Raw genomic sequence first — 21,722 nt, forward strand, 5'->3', positions numbered from 1 at the left:
TATTTCTATCTTTTTCTTAGCAAATAACTTGGAAGCAAAGCCTCAGACACTATTTCGACATTCTTAACTCTCCTCTTATTCTGACATATAGAATCACTTCTTAAAATGTCTGACACCTGTCGAACACTGCATACTATTCTTATACCATGAGAAGTCCCCTGGAAATCTTCGCCTGCAATATTTTTCAGGGGATTTCTCATGAGACACGTACAGTAAATTTCCAAATCGCTGAATTTAAATTCCATTTAAGATCCAGCGGATCCTCTCAACTCAGTGGACGAAGTCAATGTTCGCCGCTACCTCCCCTTCGGACCCACGCGCCGATATTTTGAATCTCCTACGTTAGCGATGCTCGACCACGTCCGCGAGCTATCAGCAGACAGGTGAGTGGAACGCGAGAGCCACCTGTGACCAGGTGTCTCTTATTTATTAGGTCATCCCATAAATTGTGCCTCCGAAAATCATATTATTCGTGAAGATATCCATGCTTTACTGTTGGTTTCAGTCGTGGCTCTGTCGAATATTATTCTACCACCTTTTCCTACCTATCAGGTCATTTTCGAGGCTTTTCTTCGAAGGATTCTCAATTTTGAGAACTGAAATATAAAACAGAAAGCAGAGTACAGTGTTACCTCGATACAAGCTCGATGAACACTCAACTTTCCTTGGAGCTATTGGAGCTACTCTTTCAATTCACCTTGTCCTCGACATCGAGAAGGCAAATTGAAGCTTATAAGGCGTAAACTTATCTCAGAAATTAGCTTCTTACATTCCTTGTTTGTACGTGTAACTGACTGCAGGCGACGAACTTGTATCCAGACAATACTGTACTGTTTAGAGCTCGGGGGGTGGTTCCTGGAAATAGTATGGATCTCAGTAATCCCAGGGATACAAGTGAATCTACACACTATGTTATATAACAAAATTAGACATATGCATAACATCCCTCTTTTCTGTTTTCTAAAAAATTTTACAACTTTGTTACATAACATGTAGTGTAGACCCATCTTTATGGGATGGCTTACTAATCTGTAATTAGCAAAGATCACTTAGTTTTTCGTCTGTTCACAGCAGACGATACAATGGCCAGTCGAACAAGATCCATCCTTCGACCCTCGAGAGATTCGACAAGCGCAACATCGACGAGATCGACCGAACAGCCTTCGACAACTTCTTCAAGCGCAACCTGGACGAGATAGATCGCGTGGGATGGAGCGGCTTCGTCAAGAGACTTCACGAATAATCGGACATTCCTCTCGCTAAATTTCCTGAGAATCTCAGGCTGAGGGCATCGTCCCCGCCACTGCTACGAGGATCGCGAGACGAGGATGCAGGAATCTCTTTTTCTCCGCAAAGAACGAGGAACTGCGCGCTCCTTTACTCGCTTCGCGCTCGTCGCCAATCGTCGTTGCAATCCTCGCGTACGCTGTTTACTTCGAGGAACGAGAATACTCGTCGATCGTCGTTGGTTTATTCGCCTCGCGACTTCTTGCGATTTGTGTAGCTTCAACCTTCCTTCGCGAGAATAAACCAGTTGGCAACCGAGTTCCGTTCCTTTTTCCCGTTTAGCACGAAAGTTGCGTCGAAGGTGGGATTTCCTAGGTGCAACCTTGCGGTTAGAAGTGGTGTTCTATGGTTTTATCGTGAAACCCAGGGGAAGACGCGCGGTAATTCACCGAGTGTTGAAAAAAGTTGCACGCGTTTGCGCCACTCACGGCGCCAGTTACGTATATAGAAAATCCCACCTTCAGTGTCGGCGGACATTGAACGCAGGTTGACACAGAATAACATGCTAGTGAACCCAATGTAACATAATACGCCATTATTGAAGCTAGAACTACCGAGGCTGATACTTGTGTTTTTTTATCAAAGTACACTATACTTTCAGCCTTCATCTTTAATTAAATTTTATTTCTTCAGTGCTGTGCACAGAAATAGAAATTTGCATAAACATCCGCAGCTTGACTATCAGTTATCTGGTGTATTTCAGTTTGTAATTTTATACGAAACGACTAAGATTCGCGTTTCGAGTCCTCTCGAGCGTTGGCTGGCCGATTCACCTCGCCAAGGAGTCGAACTTCCGGTGTGGTCGGCGTTCGAGGTCGATCGTCAATCGATTTCTTCGTGGCGAACACGGTTTCTCGTGGACTACATGCTGAGAACTTTGACAGAGGATTTCGCTGGGCAGATTCGCGAGCATTAGAGCGACGAGTTTGGACAGTTGTCGGGGCAAGTTGTTCAGGCTGTTGCTCGCGTTTCTCGTTCTTCTTCTTCTCAACTGCTGTTAGGATCCTCCTGATTTCCTCGTTCACGTCCATAGGTGTCTCGATCCTCACGCTTTCTCTGTTGCGATCCATCCGTACTATCTAGAAAAATTGAATGACAGAGCAGTTTATGGTGAGAAAATACTGTGAGTGTACTGTCTAACTTGAAACACTATTTCATTGATGATGGAGTTGAAAAGGTAACAAGCGCAGCCCTTGTTGAATTGGATGATTTCTTTTATGAGAACATATTCTGGAACGTGTACTAATTGAATAAGAATTGAAGAAGCTACAAGATTTTTTGTTCTTCTAAGAAAAAAAATAAAAATTGACAAGAGTCGTTTTTGTTGTGGTCTTTTTAATTGCATAGATTTGTTTGTGTGAATCGAGAGACTATAAAGAGGTCAAAAAATGCGGTTCTATCATCAATTGAATAGTGTTTCTCGTAAGGAGAATATAGAAACCCTTGGAGAAGGGAAGCGATACTTCGATCACGTTTTCCTCGAGTGTTGCAAATCGTTGCAACACCGTGGCTAACTTCGAACTCTGCGTAGTCAATCGATCAGTCATTCGCAGCTCCTCTCCAACGTCACCCTTGATCTGTAACGTAAATACAGGTATTACAATACTGATGATTCCATTTCTGAACCTCAGAGCCAAAGTATATCAAGTCACACAGAAAACAAGTGAACTTACACTCTAGCTCTGGGGTCCAGATTTATTTATTTTTTATAAAGACTGACACAGACACGAGTGGCCCCACTTTAGTACCATGTTCTAGTTTCCCTAACACTAAAAAAAGGCCACCTAAATTCCCCATAAATTGAAAAAGAAAAGGGAATTCATACGACCTTTCTTCACTCTCAGGAAAAATAGAATTCTCTACCAAAGTGAAACCACCAGTTTCAATATCAACTTATAATATAATTTAGCAACAGAGTCAGTCCCCATTCAGACAAACTTTTATTCGACTAAAAATCGATTCCCCCACGTCGAATAAAAGTTCACCCCCCATCCATCATCCCCCAAAAGTTTGCTTCTCTCAGTTCCCCAATCATTTCATTCTCTCCCACGACTTATGCATTACAGAACACACCTCGTCCATTCCCTTGGCCACCTGTTCACCGACGTACTGGATGCTGTCTCGCGCTCGTCGGACCTACAGGCACAAGGAAAACATCCTGCACCTTGGCAACCATTAATCATAGGCTGCAGTCCGAAATTCAGCTAAAACTGCCAATATTGCTAAAGCTCTATGCACCGTGTTACATGGTCTAGAGACTATTCAGCAGTTTTAGCAATTTCAACTAATTTCGGACCCAGCCATAGTAGCAATCGATACGTTACGATCGAGGCAAACTCTCCGATCTCCGACAGAATCCTCCGCCGCAGCTTGGCCGCTGCAAAGAACTAAAGGCGCGGATTACCGCAGCATTATGTTGGAGCTTCACTGTAGAATGCATGTTTACGCAGCAGGCCACACTAATCTGGCTTCGTTCTGATAGCTTACGCGTCGACAGACGTATAACAAAATCGCTATGTTTGCGAATATCGGGATCGCGCTGCCAAGCAGTTGATGCACCAGGAGCATGGCTGAGGTTGAGGATGGTGGATCGATGACAGTGGAAAGGGTCAAGGAGAGGGTCTAGAAAAAGTCCACCGTGTCCCAGCGGCTGCCGCGATCCAGGATGATCTACGTTCTGGATCGTTCAACTACCGATCGGTAGAGCCTCCTCCTCTTCTGTCATCGCTGCTCAACGTCTCCTGTCTATCCTGAAGTTCAGCAACAGCGCAAGCTCTGCGTTATCTATTTACTCGAACGCGTGCACGTCGTGGCTAAGTTCACGGATTAATTGACCGATCGATCGCTTTCGTCTCAATATAGACGACCCTTTCGTCCATCCGCGTCTCAAAAGGGTCGCGCTTGGTCGTTCTCGATGACCTTAGCCGATTATTGAATATTCACTTTTACAGAGCGATCCGAGGAGGCTGCTGCAAAGTTTAATGTTCGGTTTTTTAAGACGCTCTCGAGAACTTTTATGGAGTCGCGAGCCTTCTGAATTCTTTAAGCTGGAAATGGAGGAAAGTGGGAAAGGAGGATGTTCCTTGTAGATCCTCAGGCTCGTCGTTTGGAGAGTGCTCAGTGCTTATTTGTTGGACTATCTTGCAACAACGTACGTGGAATATTTATGAGGTAAAGTGTTGGTGAGAAGAATGAGCGTGATTTAGTTTCAGGTACTTTATTCGGGACTGAGCTTAAAGTGAATGGAAACTCAGACATTAAGATGAATGCAACATCTAAGGGAGATTATAGAACTAAGGATGATAAATAAAAATTGGATACTGCATCTAGAAAAGTAAAATTGATCTCCAGGACTCCTTCATCATCTCCAGTTGTAACCAAACTACTGCTACTATGTCCTTTTTCCAATCTTACAAGTTTTATAAGTAATAAGACTGAAACAGCAAAATGATTTCAAGAGGACAAAGTTATTAGGATACCCTATTTCGGTAACATTCAGTTCTGGCTTCATTTCCACAGTAAAACCCCAATTAACTGGCTTAAGACCAAATTCAAAGATAAACCATTCTCCTATCCTAATACAATTTCCTAAATTTCATTAGACTGAAATGAAACCATCCTTCAAGACCACAAAACAAGACACCAAGAGTATGAGTTGACCTTGAAAAGTGTCACATACTGTAAACTCGCCAGTAAACACCGAGCCTATATCGAAGAAACACTTTATCGGACTTCATCCTAAGTTCCAACAAGATTGGGATATCCCTTGAACAACGCTCTTCGTTGCACAAGAATCCAAATTCTCATAAAACAATATTTAAAAAAAGGGGGAGAGAAGAAGCTATACCATGGAAGGGATAACGTGCACAGAGGCGAACGAAAGGTCAAATCTAATTTAAATTGGATTACGGTGGGAGAGCAAGAGAAGAAGGTTTAAAAGTAGCGGAAAACACAGAGCGGGGAAGGTCGAAGGGGCGATCGCCGCGCGTGCTGCTCGGTGTGGCGCCGCGTTCAGCGGTGATTTCGCGCACGACCGTTTCGAGCGCAGCGCTAACCACTCTGCGACTATTCCGCCCGTAGGATCGCCAAAAATATGCAAAAATATGAGAAACTCGAAAAAATAGGAGAAGGTAGGTGCCACGAATCTCACGATCTTCGATCCCACTCGAGACCTCGACAGCGTTTTCGCGCGATTCCTAATCAGTTCGCACCATCCACACCGAACCTTTCTTTTGACAGCCGCAATTAATGATGCACCGTTCCCCTCGCAAGCGTCGCCTCTAATCGGAACTTTTCTCTTTTATTCCAGGCACTTATGGAACCGTTTTCAAAGCCAAGAACCGCGAGACTCACGAAATCGTTGCCCTAAAACGAGTACGATTGGATGATGACGACGAAGTAAGTTTCTGCAATAATTGCTAAGCCGGCTTTCGATGTGGCCAGTGTTGGTAAACGTGTGTGTGTGTGATGTTTACCAAAGTTTGATACAAAAATTCTAAGATACATTGTCTGAAGCTTGGAACTCATAATTTTAGACTCCCTTCTTTTGCTTATTGTTTGCGTTCCACAGGGTGTACCATCGTCTGCCCTCAGAGAAATTTGCCTGCTGAAGGAACTGAAACATAAGAATATAGTCAGACTCTACGACGTACTGCACAGCGATAAAAAACTGACTTTGGTCTTCGAGCATTGTGATCAGGATCTTAAGAAGTATTTCGATAGTCTAAATGGAGAAATCGATTTAGACGTTGTCAAGTCTTTCCTGTAAGAAATATATCTCAGTACTGAAGTACCGATTAGCTTCATTCTGTTGAACTCTGTTCTAAACTGTTCCAGATATCAGTTGTTGCGTGGCTTGGCATTTTGTCACAGCCGAAATGTGTTACACAGAGATCTCAAGCCACAAAATTTGCTCATCAACAAGGTACGAACTCGAGCTGGACCAGCAATCGAAAACTATGGCCTTTGAAAAATTGTTCGAAACTTGCTTCCAGAATGGGGAGTTGAAACTGGCTGATTTTGGATTGGCAAGAGCCTTTGGAATCCCTGTGAAATGTTACTCCGCGGAAGTCGTAACTCTATGGTACCGTCCCCCAGACGTTCTCTTCGGAGCGAAGTTGTACACGACGTCCATCGACATGTGGAGCGCAGGATGTATATTTGCTGGTAGGTGATGAAAGAAATTCGATTCAACGATCGCGTAGATACATACGCTTCAATTGCGCAGAGTTAGCAAACGCTGGAAGGCCACTTTTCCCTGGTTCGGACGTGGAAGATCAGCTGAAGAGAATATTTAAAATGCTGGGTACGCCGACCGAAGAGACTTGGCCAGATTTCACCACGCTTCCTGATTACAAGCCCTTCGCACCATATCATCCTACGCAAGGATTGGCACAAGCCACACCAAAGCTCAACTTCAGAGGCAGAGATTTGCTACAGGTAAGGAATCGCGCAGGAATTTTACGGTGCACAAGAAAATCGCGTTGCGAATGTTGACTGGTGGTTTCAGAGATTGTTAGTGTGTAATCCAGCGCTACGATTATCGGCGGAAGAAGCAATGACGCATCCCTACTTCAACGACTTGAACCCTGCCATCAAAAACGATCGTTGTCAGTAGTCAACATCCGACTAGCTTAGCCTGATTATCGAAAGCGCGTGTACCGCGAGTAGCGCAGCGACCAAAAAGAAACACACCGGCAAAAATCGTTTGTTAATATATACATATACATATTATATATATTATATATAATGACATATAATATATACTGATATATAATAATATATAATATATATATATTATTATGATTATTGTACATTTCGCAATCGGCGTGTCGATTACGGGATAAATCGACGAGTCCTGTTTTATAAGAATGTCCAAGAGAAATCAATAAATTGTCAATTTTACCAGGGACGGTAATTTTCTACCGCCGCCGAGTGATATTTGGTGAAAGCATTGTACAAAAGGTAGCCAAAGTTACTTTGCATCAACGGTATGTGTGTTAAGCGTACGTATCATTTATTACCTCTTATCTCGTATTTATGTATTTATAAACGTTTGTACATTTTACTAAGTTACCGAGTTTATTCATTTATTCATTAGTTTATTTATTTATTTATTTATCATTTAAGGAATAACTTACGCGATATAATTAAATATATTTCTTAACAGCTATACGACAAGCACAACGGATTCATTTATTTCCACCTGCGATTAATCTTTACATCGCATCGAAATGAAACCTGTGCGCTTCTTGAAGCTTCTCGATCTTGTCCTCCCGTCGTTCTTTCCAGTATAAGGCGACGATGATCAATGATATCAAACCGCAGGTGCCAGTTAAAGCCGCAGCGCTCAGAAGAATCAATTTGCTAGGAGTAACGAACAGCTGGGCCTTCCAGCGCCATGGTTCTGTGATTGGATTCGGGATCACGACCATCTGAGAGTTTGGAATTATCTGTGGCCACTCTCGCGACTTACCACCGACCTGTTGTGTAAAAATAAAAACATAAGGAATGATAGTTATCGCTCACTTAGACTAGAATCTAACTCAAGTTTCTCAACAAGGACCATACGAAGGGGACAAGAAAAATCAAAATGGAAATAGGAAAAAGAAAGAGGGAGATCCTTGGAAGAGAGCCACGAGCCAGAAAAGGTTGATAAACTGTCAATGTAATCATTAGACTGTTTATAAGTCTTGCTTACCCCTATAGTGAGTGCATCAACAAAGTTAGGTGTCCTGCCAAGCCCGAACGTTGTATAAGGTAGATTTAACGAAAAGTGCGCACTCTGAGGCAGCTGAGCAGCGATCGCGCTTCGCGGACTACCATCCTGCGTGGTCGTTCGATAGGCTATAGATGGACCTGGGAGATTCGTTCCATAGGTTCGCTTCTTTTTGCCCAGAGACCCTGGAGAGATCGGGTACATGCTGTTGTTGAGCCCTGTCAGGACCATGACCTTCACAAAATTCGCGTCATAGTCTAGACTGTTCTTAAACGCCGCTGTACGATAAGTGCCTGTAATTTTGTCCACTTCCACCAAGATCACGTCCAAAATCCCGTCTTGGTAGAAGTCATAGAACACTGCCATTGCTGTTTCATTGTAAAACGGAGTCAGTGCTTGCCATTTGACTTCGAATTTCCGAGTGAAGCCGACGCACGAGTCGCACGCGACATTCTCCAGCAGGAACGACTGCTTTTGCTTGCTGACAGTTGATTTTAAGGTGGCTAAGAGATCTGGATAGCCGTCCATGTTGAAGTCACCACCACGGAGAGTGATGGTATCTGTGTATCGTTGTCCATCTGGCCTCACAAAGCCCCACAGAGCATTGTTACTGTCCCTGAAGTTTACCTGCAGATTGTACCACTTGTCTATGTACATCATGATCGTGCTATTAGCGCAAGCATTGTCAAAGCAAAGTGGCAGAAGCAGAGCCATCTTCCCTGTCAGCTCTACGTCCAAGTACAAAGTCTGTCCAATCACACCGTGAAAGCTCTTGTCCAACGAAATATCATAAGGAAAGGGTATAGAACTAGGAAAGTGGAAACCTTGCTCTGTCCCCAGCCAGATTTCAAAGGTCTCGTTTGTTGTTACAACCAGATCTGCCAAGAAATCATTGTTCCAATCCAAATAAGCATTCGAATGAGGTTGGTTGATTGGGAGATGTTTTCCCATCTCTTCAAACGGATCCATTGGCACATGCTGAGGAGGTCCCCTGCTCTGATTGAAAATCCAAAATGTTCTTTTGCCATGTTTATTCAGTCCAAAGAGATCAATGATCATGTCCCCATTGTAATCCAATGCCAGTGGTTGCCCAGTCATCTCGATCAAGGGGTAGTCTTCATTTGTACAATTCAGCTGACCATTTCCACCCCATAGTACATACGCATAGGATAATTTTTTCGTTTTGTCGAACGTAATCACCAGGACGTCCATGAATACATCACCATCGAAGTCTCCTGGTATAACGCTGACAACTATTCGTCGGAAGGTACAGTTTAGGTTTGAAGGCCTCAGAAGTGGCTCCGTTTCTGCTGCTAAAAAAATCTCCACAGTGGTGCCATTTTTTCGCAACATGAACACATCTGTCAGCTCATCAGAATTGAAATCCCCAAAGGCGGCTGGCATTCCATCCAGCACGCCTCCAAAAACGGCTCGAGTTATATCGCTGCATTCCACGTTCGTAGCAACCACTGTTGCGAACAGGTATATCAATATCCACTTGATTCGCATATTACTCTTGTTTACCTACAAAACAATTGCAACAAACATTACTGGGTCATTCAATATTGCTAAAAAAAGATGAATTGAAAGAGGAAATGTGAAATAGAGTGACTTAATCCACACATAACCTAGCAATTTTTAGAAAGCAGGAAATATAGTGGATATCACGCACTGTTTGTGTCAAGAACGCGAGTAAGAATACGTTTCTAATTTACATATTGCCTACGAGTTTTAATATTCTGAAATCACGATTGCAATGTATAATACTAATTACAAATAGTGTTGCGAATACATACCTCTCTCTTTGTTTCATGCTGTTTTGACAGCTGATTCATAATCGTGTAACTTATTATTGTTATAGTAACTAACATGTTTGTCGATAGAAGATAAGGTAGGAAAAATTACAGCAAGTGACTTTTGTGGAGGTCGGTATGTCAGATATCAGGTGAGTCATTTGGTACAGTAGATTTCTAAGTTATCAGTTTTCGTAAAATGTAGATTCAATGTAGATTAAATTAAATAATACAAACAATTATGCAAGAAAACAGATATCGTTGTTACAAAAAATGTTAAAAGAGCATAATTCAGTAAAAAAGTTACTCAAGAAAAAGAATAACTTAAAAAAAATTTGGCCCATGGGGGGATCGAACCCGCGACCTTCGCGTTATTAGCACGACGCTCTAACCAACTGAGCTAATGGGCCTCGTTGATACTCATTCCTTACATTTAATTTTTCCTGTGTACAACTTATTTATCCTTAAAAGAATTTGCAAAAAAGAAGTGTGGCCCATGGGGGGATCGAACCCACGACCTTCGCGTTATTAGCACGACGCTCTAACCAACTGAGCTAATGGGCCGAGTTGCGTTTTGCTTCGTCGAAGTCGCAGCTTCCGGTTACAAGCCGGAAATGGAGCAGAAGACCTAATGACAGATAATCTGCATCCTTGATGCAGATCAGAAGCATCCAATGTTTTGAGAGAAAAACTACCTTCACTTTTCCACCTATCTCTTAATATAGAAACGTGTGAAATTATGTGAAATTATAGAATTCGTCATTTAAAATGGCTTCAGGAAGTTCAACGTGCGACTTTTTTCACGAGGTTACTGTAGTTTAAAAATTGACGATACTTAGACCAAGTGTTTGAATACTTTTGTGACTCGTGAGGTAATGTACGTCTGACTTGGAACTTATTCTACTACCAGCGTGCTATTAAGTCAGACATAGCGAGCCAGTAGAATTAGTCCCAAGTTAGACACGTTCGACGCGTATTTTAGATGTTTTCCCTAATATCTCTGACACCTGTTGTCGAGCACTCTGGACTCTTTTTCAAGTGTAGAAACAGTACCTAGAATACGCTACCAAAGTGAGACCTGCTATTTCAGTGTCACCCTATATTCTCCATTATTCCAGGCGCTTTTTTCTTCGCGGGAGCAGGTTCGTGAACCCTATATCGATCTCGCTATTACTAGAGGCAATAAGAGACGGTCAATGGACTGGCGGTTTTTACGCACATCAGCCGATCTAACAATAGTTCCATCGCGCTTGGGAACTCTTGAGACCGCTCGAAGCCAGGAAAAGAAATTTTCAAGAGCCACCAGCCGCGAATCTCACGTTCGAAGAGGAGTTGCAGTCCACTAGGTCCACTTGGATTAATCGTTCTGTATGCCTGCCACGATCGACGATTGCGTAAAGTCATAAACACTGAAATCCTCGGGAGCATGCTCGGAATTAGGAAGGAATCTTAGAAATGCTGAGAAACGCACTGATAATTCAGTGGCATGTCAAGCGTGTGGTAATAAAGAGAAATTAACCTTTGGTCCAAATCAAAGCCTGATTATCAATTTCTGAGTTAATTCGATATTGTAAACAAGAAGTAGGAGAAATTTGTACTTTCTTATCGCGTATCATTCGAGGAGATAACATAAGCGAGATAGTATTTTTTATATGTAATCTGTGTTTAGATACTTATTACTTGCTTTTTTTTTAGGGAAATAGGTTCAAACGAGGATAAGGAGATCAGCGGTGATTCTGCGCTCCAGTACTGTTTCAAGTTGTACACAACCACTGTTCTAAATGCAGCACAGGCTCATTCGTCAGCTATTCGATCGTTTCTGCGCTTGGTTTCCTCCAGCGTCCTCGACCGTGAGTCTGAATTACGCTTCCCAACTCCACAGCGTTGGAACTATAATTAACGACGCTGTGAATCATCGTCCGATTGGTGGACATGTATTTCTCTCGATTGAACACTTGACACTTGGCTGAGGGACTGAATAAGAAGAAATTGACTTTTGCAAAATTATTTTTGTGAGCATCATCCTTATCAAGGACAGCAGCATTTAGAGGCCGTTCCTCTGTGACGCTACAAAAATGATTTTTGACGAATTTTTTTAGAGTAAATGCCACGTCTAATATTGCGATCCTTTTTTACAGTTTAACTATTTTTTAGTCATACGAAATGATCGGAAGATTCATAACAAAAACGATCCTCATCAATTTTTAAGATTTAAAATACATTCTGGTAATCAAAAGTGAGACTCAATAAAGATTTTAATCTATTGAATAGAAATTACAAATGCTAGGAAATTTTCCTGCTCTCCTGAAAAAAGACAAAATTGACAAAGGTTGTTTTTGATATGAATCCCTCAATTTTTCCAAAAAACAAAAATCAAAAAGATAATTATTGTCGATACCAGAATCGTATTTTGCAATATTTACAGAGGAATGCTATTTTAAAATTGAAGATACTCGACACCTCCATGCCTCATGGAGTAAAGGCTGATTTTTTATGAGATCTCCTTTTTCAAAAAACTGTTCCTGGTGAAATACCACGTTCGAAGGCATAAACACGTCGCTTGTCGTTTTTCCTTCGCGATGCAAGATTCACAGAGAAACAGAGATAGCTCAGGGAATTGAATTTTCTATTCGTCGACGAGTCAGATGTTTCATATAGAGATGGAGAATCGATAAATTCGTGCATTGACCCATGACAGTCTATAGACGTCCGAGCGACTAACTCTTCGCGAAGTCAAGTACAAGTTTTAACGTGGAAAGTTCGCGAAAAGAAGGTAAATGTCAGGGAGCCTGGAATTTAGTTGTAAACAGGCGATTTTGTGTGACAGAATGAGATAAAAATGGATATATCTATTCATAATTCATAGCTATATTTATGATTTATAAAGAGTATGCTGCAAGCTTTTGTCGAAATTTTAGGTATCATTGTAGCAGACAATTGCTTTCTTTTAAGTACTATCTTATCACCTACGCCATAGTACACATAAATAATTACTTCTGTTCTTTATCTATTTTGTTACACAGAAATCTCCTAACACACATAAACCCCTAAACAGAACTAAAGCATCGCAGTTCCTATTTCTAGCTGCTTATCTCCTGGTAAAAAGACGGCGTTTTATCGCCAAGAGCGCAGTACACACAGATTACTCGAACCAGCCGTCTCGTTTTCCTTCCAGAACCACAGTCAATTCCATTATCCCTTATCATCAAGATCCGCCACGATGGATAAAAGCGGTAACATGTATGTAACCCCTTTCGTAATAATTACAAATAATTAACAAACCACTTAATTTAGTTATTAAAATCATTTCTACTAATGTTTACTCTTATCTCTTAAACCTCTGTCATTTCTAATAATTAACTCACTTTCACAGACATGTTACTCCATCTTTTTCATTTAAGGTGTTTCAGTTCAGAAAATTCTATTACTGGGACGTTCATTTACAGTAAAAATTCTATCACTAACAAAACGATCAGTTCTTCCAAGAAAACTTAAAGATTCTCTCTAACTCGCATAGAATTTACAAACAATTTTAAACATCCAAACAATGATCAATGTGAATGTCACGTGTAACTCTAATCCAGGATGGAAATCACTGCCACAATTCAGTAGCTCACTCAACAATTCAGAGTCTCAATGCCAGCAGAAAATTGAGTAATCAGAGATAGCCGAAATCTCTATCTTTCTCCTCAGCTGTCTCGAACAGTGTGCAACGTTACCACGCTGATAGTCAGCGCACAAGTCTCTGCTTCTGGCTTATCAGTCACCCCGCATCGCTGTGTCAAGGTTGACAGAAGTTGGCTGTGCAACGAGGCATCTCTGCCAGAAAGGGCCACAGTCGAGGAGGCCCAGCGAGCCGCTGGTTAAGCGGCACGCATCGCGAAACGAAAGTGATTGCGTAAGCGCACATATGAAAGCCGGTATCGGGAGCGGGTTGCAGCGCGCGAAGGAGAAAGAAATATCTGCAGTTTCGCGCGAGAGATGCTGTTGGCACGACGGCGAAAGTGACGCGCGCGGCGGCATTGTGCTTTGGACTTGTTATCAGCCACTTTCGCCGAAGAAGCTTATCTGGGTTCGGTCATCGAGTAAACTTGTTGCCCGAGGGATCAAACGTCGACGATTCGGATCTGCCCGAACGAGATTAGGCCTCTGTGGAAAAGGGATCTAGATAAAAGGGGGAAGTGATCGAGAGCAGACCCGCTCGAATTAACATTTTGGAGACGATGCTCCTTCGTGAAAGCAGGAGCTTGTTTTCGTGAACCGTTTCGTGACATCTCATCCGACGTTCAACAGCCACCAGATAGCAGAGGGGAGACTAGAGTGGACAGAAAGTAAGGTATAGATTGAGGAGCATTTGTTTTTCTTTATCTCTGGTTGGAGGAACATGGAAATAAATGTCCTGCTGGTGATTATAGAGTTACAGGTTCAAGGATAGAGCTGAGTTCTTGCTTACTTACATAACATGTATGACAAGCGATTTTCGTGTGGCCGATCCTACGTCTAGATACTTTCATTCTTGATAGTTTATGAAGGGTTTTGAGCATTTTGAAAGAGTTGTTTGAAGAGGAGCAGTGTTTGAGTAGAATTTTGTTGATTTAAAGTTTGACATACTTGAAGCTGACATACATACATTAAAGCTCATTTTTTTCTGACCTAGATTCTTAATTATTGGAGGAAAATATGAATTGCTGGATTTCAATAGACCTTAATAGTTCGCTGGTGTTCCAATTTTTGAGATCGAATTCTCAGATTATTCCAGATAGATTCTTTACACTCATTTGTTCTTATCTATCCTAGGGTACATTATTCTAATTTTTATAGGTGAAGGCAATTATACAAAACGACATGTATTAAGAATGAACTAGAGTAACGAGGATTTAACAAACATTAAGCATTAATTCAGCGATCTATTTTCGCAATGATATTCTCTCGAAATGAGCACGAGCCCTTGGAAGTAACTACCCATGCCACCAGCTACAGTTATAGCTACGACTTGCACCCTGGATTATAATTGCACGTGACATCTACAACTTCTCAAATATTGTAATTTCAAAATTTCTACGATCTCAAATTATTAATAGTCCACCAAACAGTGTACTACACTGACTGATACTCGCAGCACAGTGTTCCAAAATGGTTTTCTGGTTGCAAAGAAAACAAATTTTCAACTATTTCTAATTATTTAATTCTTAAATTTCTTAAATTGTTTAAATAGCATACTTTTTCAGAGAAATCTGTCTCTGAAGTTTGCTGCCAGAGATATATTTGAAGAGCAGCTAAATAGAGAAACACAAATTTACTTGCTAAAAGTATTGTGTTGAGCCACCTGTCTTTTTTTATTAAGCTTTCCCTATTTAGCTGCTCGCCAAGAATATCGCCTCTGATAAAACTGGAGCTCTACTGACTGCTTGTAGCTTAGAGTATGAGTAACCGATCAGCAAAATGCGAAGAAGGCATATAGTTAAAAACTGTAAGAAAACTGTATCGTGTTATACAATTCTTTCTCAATTAATCTACTTGCCACTCTACACTTCTAAATATTAATATCTCAGAATCAAAAAACCGTTTCAGAGTCTTCTGCAATGCTCTCCCAATCGAAGGAAATCGACAGCGGTGCAGACTGCCCTCGGTAGTGGTCAGAGACGAGTTATAGCCAGACGTTTAGTCGCGATTCGAACACGAAGGGGAAAGGTTCGCGTTCTTCCTCGTTGCTTCTCCAATTCATCGATCGAGGGAAGTTCACTTTTCAGCGGCTGCTATCGCGGCTCCATTCAAAGAAGGGACTTTGTTTTCACCACGGATCGGAGAGTCGCTTGGTAAGATCGCTCTTCTGGCTCGCCCCTCGATCGTTTTCACTTCGATTAATTGGGATTATCAGCGCAGCCTGTGTGAAAGTGTTGGTGCATCTGTTTTGAGAAACACGACACCGCCGATGGCGTCAATTGCCGAGAGCATCGTACAATTATCTGGAATCGATTTTTTCTTCATTTTGATTCAGCGCCTCGCTGGCCTTCCCGACTCTTGACAGCAGAGAGATCGACACAGACGCTCGTTAAGAAACAATGGGAAACGATTAAGTTGATTGCATTTCGCCTATCGTGGATATTCTCTATGAACTTCTGTCGTTGAGCTCGTTAAGGTTTCCGCGAAGCGACACTTTCCTCGGGCTAATTGGGAAATTAAAAGTCGTTAACAATTCTTGGGCTGTTAGAGTTCTGACAACTGGCAAGTTTGTTTCTTTGGGAGCAGGAGATTTGAGAAAGTTCTTGCGATTGAGGAAAATTCTTGAATCAAGTTTCATATCAGTTTCCCCTGGAATTTTCCTGTAGAATTTTTGCTGCTTTCTTAATCCTCTTGGATTAACGACCGATCGAGAAATCACCGACGCTCCAAGGCAATTGCTCCAATCGTATTAATTAAGTTCTCGAGAGAAATTATTGTTTGACCTTTGGCACCTCGCGGAAGTTCATCCTTCACAGATAGAGGAAGTGTTAGCTGTAGGTTGACAAGTGTTTGAGTTGCATTTTTGACGCAGAACATGTCAGACATGCTGTAATTATTTATGTAACTGATGTTGAATATTACTAATCATCGTATCAATATCATCAGTTGTTGTTTCCTTTTCAAGTGACAATTAGATATTTAAATATTGTTAGCGAAGTGTGAATCACTTAACGATCTTTAGCTTCTGATATTTGAGTAACTTCTGTAAATTTTCTGCAAGCTTGACGGTTTTATATCTTAGGACCATTATTAAATTAAGAGCTCAATCAAATGAATTTAATATACTATTTTAGAAATAATTTGAGTTTTTTAGTTTATAGACAAGAATCTATTATCTCGAGAGCAGAACGGAGCAACTCATAAATAATTCATCATAAAATACTAAACAGCTTTTTAATATTCTTAAACAGTTTATCTTATTATTTTTGCAGGTGCTATTTTTCTGTACCTCGTACAAGTTGACAGATTCATTCATTTCTTTGGCAATGTTTTTGCAGATTTCAAAATCTTGTTGATCCTTCCTGCAGTCTTAATTAATATTAAGCTTGCAAATTAATGCAGAGTATTCCATATATACCCACAAAAAATTTGCATATCTGAAATAATCTTTGTTTTCATTCATTTTTATCGAAGTTAACATTTAAAGGCTTCAAGAAAAGCAGGAAAAACTTTGGTTTAAGTTTAAAAAATGTATTTAAGTTTAACCAGTCTTTTATTCTGCATAATTATGCAAATGAGCTGTTGCAGCCAGCAAGATCAGGTTTGCAAAATCAGCATCGACGATTATCTGTTTAGGTTCAGGGAAACCCGTGACTCCCACGGCGTTCAAACTCAATGGGCCCAGAAATCGTATCGCTCTGCGAGCGTTCGAGCACGGCCCGATTCGCGACGGGTGAAATTGAAAGGCTGACGACTCGCCAACGCCGTCGCAGCTTTTACATAATCGCCTTTCTTTCGCCTGTCCAGCCCCGAGCTCGCCGATTCCAATGCATCTCGCGTTTAACAGGAAAACAATCGTTCCGCGAACAAAGGTGCAAAGTGTCCCCGAATTTGTTTATTCAACTGGTACTTCCCTGCGGCCATCGTATCATTCCAGAGACTATTGCCTCGGTTTCTTCCTGCTTAGACTAGCTTTTTTCTGCGTTTAATTTATATATGAATGACATCAGTAGGAGATGAATAAACAAATTAATTGATAATTGTGTATGTTGATAATTGATTAAAGAAAAGGTATGTAATTAAATTAAATGCAGGATTTCATATTGCTTGTAATGAATGCAAAAAATTTATTACGTATGAACATTACTGTGTTTATGAAAGAATTAGTGTTGTTATGTTTTATTCATGATATGTAGAGTGCTTCTACAGTATAGCGCTGAGTCTAGGATCTAATAGAGTACCTAGGAAAATAGCTGTTATTAAGTTTCAATGTTATCAAATCCGTTCCACTGACTGGAAACCTCTGTTTCAGGGCAGCGTTTCAAGGAGCCATGGTGAAAGCATACGGAGGTGTGTTGATCGTCGCGGATGTTCTGCTGCTGCTCATCAAGATCCTCTATTACATCCTCGAGGGTATATACAGACTCTTCGTCCCTTTCGAGGAGAAGAGCGTGGCAGGGGAAATTGTCTTGGTACTAAGAATACATAAAAATTAATATCAATCACTTTGGACTGTAATTATAAAGCAGTCAGCCTTAATGAGTGCAGAGGCTCGAAATTTTATTGCAACTTCTTCCGCGCAGGTGACGGGCGCGGGTCATGGCATTGGCAAAGAATTAGCGCTGAAATATGCGTCTTTGGGGGCCACTGTTGTCTGCTGGGACTTGAACCAGCAGGGAAATGAGGAAACTGTGAATGAGATTAAGGGAATGGGCGCGACTAAAGCGTATGCTTACAAGTTCGTATCAACACCTGTTCTTAATAAAAGATATACACGTTTAAAAATAAGAGTTCATAATCTTATTGAAATATTTCTTGGAAATAAGCGTCCACTGTATTACATTTTGCAGATGCGACGTGTCGAACAGGGAGGAAGTATTCAAAATGGCTGAGCGAGTGAAGGAAGAGGTCGGGAACGTAACAATTTTAATAAACAACGCAGGTATAATGCCTTGCCGAAATTTCCTGGACCACTCGCCAGAGGAGATCAGGCGAATATTCGATATCAACGTGCTGGGAAACTGTTGGGTGAGTCTGATTAACCAGAGAGATCCCTGCTGACACGAGGTGAGATTAATTAAGTGGATTTCTTGCAGACTGTGCAAGCTTTCCTGCCCAGCATGATTCAAAGAAACAGTGGCCACATTGTTGCACTTTCGTCGATGGCTGGCATCCTCGGTTTGGCCAACTTGGTTCCCTACTGTGCCTCGAAGTTCGCAGTGAGAGGTGAGCTGCATGCCTTTACCATAAAGGGAGATAAAAGTGGCTGTTTAAAGCATTAAAGAATTGAATTGCCATTCAATTTCGACGTATTAAGTAGCATATTGATATGACAAAATTGAAATACTTGCAGGTTTAATGGAGGCCCTGAGCGAGGAAGTTCGAGGAATGAGTAAGGATAAAATTTCGAATATCAAATTCACGACGATCTATCCATATATGGTGGATACAGGACTCTGCAAAAAACCAAGGATGAGGTAAGATCATAAAAAGAGTAATAAGAGTATTAAGCAAGTGTTTTTATGCAAAGTTTTTCTATGCAAATAGAATACATAGCATAACATAGAATCAACTATTTACAATTGATTTATGCTTACATGCAGACTTGATTATTGGAGCAAAGGTGAGAAAATAATTAGGGATAAAAATTACAATTTAATATTCAGAATTAAATTCAGTTGTGTTTTATTTCTCGCAATTATCTACCAAGAGTGGAATATTTTGGAATAATCTAGAACTTAATTTTTTTCTGTTCAGGTTCCCAAGTATCATGGGGCTGGTTTCACCGAAAGAGGCAGCCATCGAAATAATCAAAGCCCAAAGGCGGAACATCAGAGAGCACTCCGTTCCCCCTTGTTGGCTCTATGTTAATGGTTTTCTAAGGTACATTTTCTACAAACAGAATAATCGATAGCTTGGGTAATTCGATTAAAACTTTTGATTCGTTTTAGACCTCTCCCCGACGAGGGTATACGTGCCACGGTAGACTTCCTAGACTCTGGCGTCGAGCCGGATAGTTAATTGACGCCTGGTATGTCCTAGGATTCATCCATGGCAATATTGGAAGACACGTTTATTTTATTTATTCGACGTATACTATTGTGAAATTTTTGTAACTCGTTTTCGTATCTCTTTTTTTTATGGACACGGATAAGATAATCATTCCTCGCGAACATGTGGATAACATTGTGTCAGGCACGAAGAATTGTAATATTTGTACCACCTATCACCATTATCCCCAGATATTGTTAATGTTTATTTTATACATTGTTCAGATACCTCGTAACAAGCTAGGCGTACAGGATGCAGTAAATATCTGTGTAATATTAAGGTACCTCTACACCAGAGTTCGTGAACAGAATCGAAATCAAAGTTTCCTAGAAATCGTCTGTTCTCATACTGTTCTTGGTGTTCGCGGAAAAATCAAGTAAAGGTGATGAAAAGTTTGCGGTGTAGACCCAACTTTAGATTAAGAAGTCTGTACATGGTGTGTAAGTAATGAATTTGTATTCGCGTATATGTATATTCTATTCTGATAATTGATAATAAATGGATGTTTAATCGTAATTGAACTTTGTACAGATTCAATCCTTTCTTCAAACAAATTGTAATTTATAATACAGGGTGTTCAACAACAAGTATCAGAAATTTTAAGGAAAGGTTGTACTTTCCGAATTATGGTTTTGTTAAAAAAGCGCCTAACCTAATGTGCGCCTGAAATGTGTCTGACTCGAGACCATTCAGGACTTATTCTACTGACTTTTCCATGTCTGACCTACTTGTAAGTGACGTACGCCGACAGTAGAATAAGTCTCGTCTCAAGTTAGACATATTTCAAGGGGTGTCTGCCCTTTACAAGTCAGCCCTGAAATTAAACACTGTCGCCATCTAGCGGCGATGATATAAAGAACTTTTCCCCGCGAAGCTCTCGCCATTTTTGTTTTACATGAGTACGAAGCCTTACGCATACAGTACATGCGTACCGTGTACCAATATTAATAATTGGAAACTGTCGGTGGAAGCTAACCAAAGCTAACCTCTGAGTCCGTGACAGACACTTTTCTGTTTGGGTGATAGTTCTACAGTTCCAGCGAATATATCGAAAAACTCTTACAAAAATGGAATGTTTAATTGGAATACAGTTTAAAGATTTCGTGTTAGTCGCGGCTGACATGACCACGGCTCAGTCTATTATGGTTATGAAAAACGGTAAGAAATTGCTGGTTCTATTATAGTTTCACAGAAGACAGTTTTTAGGTACTTCAGTCTTTTCCAAATTCAACTTAGTATAAATTTTCGTCGTATTAATGTTATGTACATTCAGAAATCAACAAGAATAACAAAGTAAAATAATGTCAGTGTATCTATACACTGAATGCAAGTCATGCTATGGGTTTCATTCGTTCTATATTGTTTCAGATGAGCAAAAGATTCACAAAATCTCTGATAAACTTGTGATGGCGGTATCTGGAGAGTCTGGTGACACAACACAGTTTTCAGAATATATAGGAAAAAATATACAGCTTTATAAAATGAGAAACGGTTATGAATTGTCTCCAAAAGCAGCTGCATGTTTCACTAGAAGAAATCTTGCAGATTATCTTAGAAGTAGAACTCCATACTTTGTTAATTTATTGATGGCAGGATATGATGACAATGCAGGGCCAGAATTATATTTCATTGATTATTTGGCATCATGCGTTAAAGTGCCTTATGCAGCTCATGGTTATGGAGGCTTCTTTTCTCTTTCTATTATGGATAGATATCATAAACACGGTAAAAGCAGCTTTAAGGTTTCATTTTTACATATTTTGTTCATAAAATATTCTTTATCTACTGTTGTGTTACAGATTCTACAGAGGAGGAAGCATACATACTAATGAAGAAGTGTGTTCGAGAAATTCATAAAAGATTGATAGTTAATCTCCCAAATTTCAAAGTACAGAAAGTATCAAAGGATGGTATAAAAGAATTGGATCCTATCACAGCAAAGAACTTAGCCCTTGAAGATGCTGCTACAGCTTAAAATATTTGTTTTTATTCATTCTATTTGTAACAATATTATTTGCATTTCGAAGAATAAAGATGGTAAAAAAGAATTTAATACTGAATATTTTTTTACTATTTGATTATGAATAATTATTGAAACAAGTGGTGTACAAATTAAAAAATGTGGTTTTATTATGTTAGCAAAGTTTTGATCAATTGTGCTAATTATATATATGTATATCCAACTTAGTTTCTTGGAAGATGTAATCAGT

At 40.5% G+C, this 21,722-nt stretch overlaps 5 protein-coding genes and 2 non-coding genes across 11 annotated transcripts; 4 read left to right on the plus strand and 3 right to left on the minus strand.

The window, feature by feature from the left end:
- The first annotated feature begins 139 nt into the window (after positions 1-139).
- LOC143185182 (uncharacterized) lies at positions 140-1,413 on the plus strand. Its single transcript, XM_076387953.1, has 2 exons — positions 140-383; positions 1,072-1,413. Exons 1-2 carry the CDS (start codon positions 349-351, stop codon positions 1,241-1,243), a joined length of 207 nt encoding a protein of 68 aa, XP_076244068.1. The 5' UTR covers positions 140-348; the 3' UTR covers positions 1,244-1,413.
- A 3,826-nt stretch (positions 1,414-5,239) lies between these two features.
- On the plus strand, positions 5,240-7,459 carry Cdk5 (cyclin-dependent kinase 5). The gene is made up of 7 exons (XM_076387937.1): positions 5,240-5,417; positions 5,597-5,685; positions 5,858-6,051; positions 6,124-6,211; positions 6,282-6,453; positions 6,515-6,726; positions 6,797-7,459. The coding sequence occupies exons 1-7, from the start codon at positions 5,381-5,383 to the stop codon at positions 6,902-6,904; spliced, it is 900 nt and encodes a 299-aa protein (XP_076244052.1). The 5' UTR covers positions 5,240-5,380; the 3' UTR covers positions 6,905-7,459.
- On the minus strand, positions 7,281-9,529 carry LOC143185164 (T-cell immunomodulatory protein). Its single transcript, XM_076387922.1, has 2 exons — positions 7,988-9,529; positions 7,281-7,769 (listed from the first exon to the last, which is right to left on the minus strand). The coding sequence occupies exons 1-2, from the start codon at positions 9,512-9,514 to the stop codon at positions 7,506-7,508; spliced, it is 1,791 nt and encodes a 596-aa protein (XP_076244037.1). The 5' UTR covers positions 9,515-9,529; the 3' UTR covers positions 7,281-7,505.
- Positions 9,530-10,134: 605 nt separating this feature from the next.
- Trnai-aau (transfer RNA isoleucine (anticodon AAU)) lies at positions 10,135-10,208 on the minus strand. The gene has a single exon. It is a non-coding gene; the product is annotated as a tRNA-Ile (tRNA).
- An 80-nt stretch (positions 10,209-10,288) lies between these two features.
- On the minus strand, positions 10,289-10,362 carry Trnai-aau (transfer RNA isoleucine (anticodon AAU)). Its single transcript has one exon. It is a non-coding gene; the product is annotated as a tRNA-Ile (tRNA).
- A 2,587-nt stretch (positions 10,363-12,949) lies between these two features.
- LOC143185170 (short-chain dehydrogenase/reductase family 16C member 6-like) lies at positions 12,950-19,659 on the plus strand. Of its 5 annotated transcripts, none has more exons than XM_076387930.1 (8): positions 12,950-13,038; positions 17,774-17,933; positions 18,045-18,199; positions 18,312-18,489; positions 18,558-18,687; positions 18,815-18,938; positions 19,219-19,344; positions 19,413-19,659. In XM_076387930.1, the coding sequence occupies exons 1-8, from the start codon at positions 13,019-13,021 to the stop codon at positions 19,480-19,482; spliced, it is 963 nt and encodes a 320-aa protein (XP_076244045.1). In that variant the 5' UTR covers positions 12,950-13,018; the 3' UTR covers positions 19,483-19,659. The 5 variants fall into 5 exon arrangements, with proteins under 5 accessions (XP_076244045.1, XP_076244047.1, XP_076244049.1 ...); XM_076387932.1 differs by lacking the exon at positions 12,950-13,038 and adding an exon at positions 13,767-14,134; XM_076387934.1 differs by lacking the exon at positions 12,950-13,038 and adding an exon at positions 13,767-14,129.
- Positions 19,660-20,450: 791 nt separating this feature from the next.
- On the plus strand, positions 20,451-21,560 carry LOC143185176 (proteasome subunit beta type-2). The gene is made up of 3 exons (XM_076387944.1): positions 20,451-20,670; positions 20,881-21,237; positions 21,312-21,560. The coding sequence occupies exons 1-3, from the start codon at positions 20,580-20,582 to the stop codon at positions 21,485-21,487; spliced, it is 624 nt and encodes a 207-aa protein (XP_076244059.1). The 5' UTR covers positions 20,451-20,579; the 3' UTR covers positions 21,488-21,560.
- Positions 21,561-21,722: the final 162 nt, after the last annotated feature.

Source organism: Calliopsis andreniformis, chromosome 10 (genome assembly GCF_051401765.1).
Source record: "Calliopsis andreniformis isolate RMS-2024a chromosome 10, iyCalAndr_principal, whole genome shotgun sequence".
NCBI classification, from domain to species: Eukaryota; Metazoa; Arthropoda; class Insecta; order Hymenoptera; family Andrenidae; genus Calliopsis; species Calliopsis andreniformis.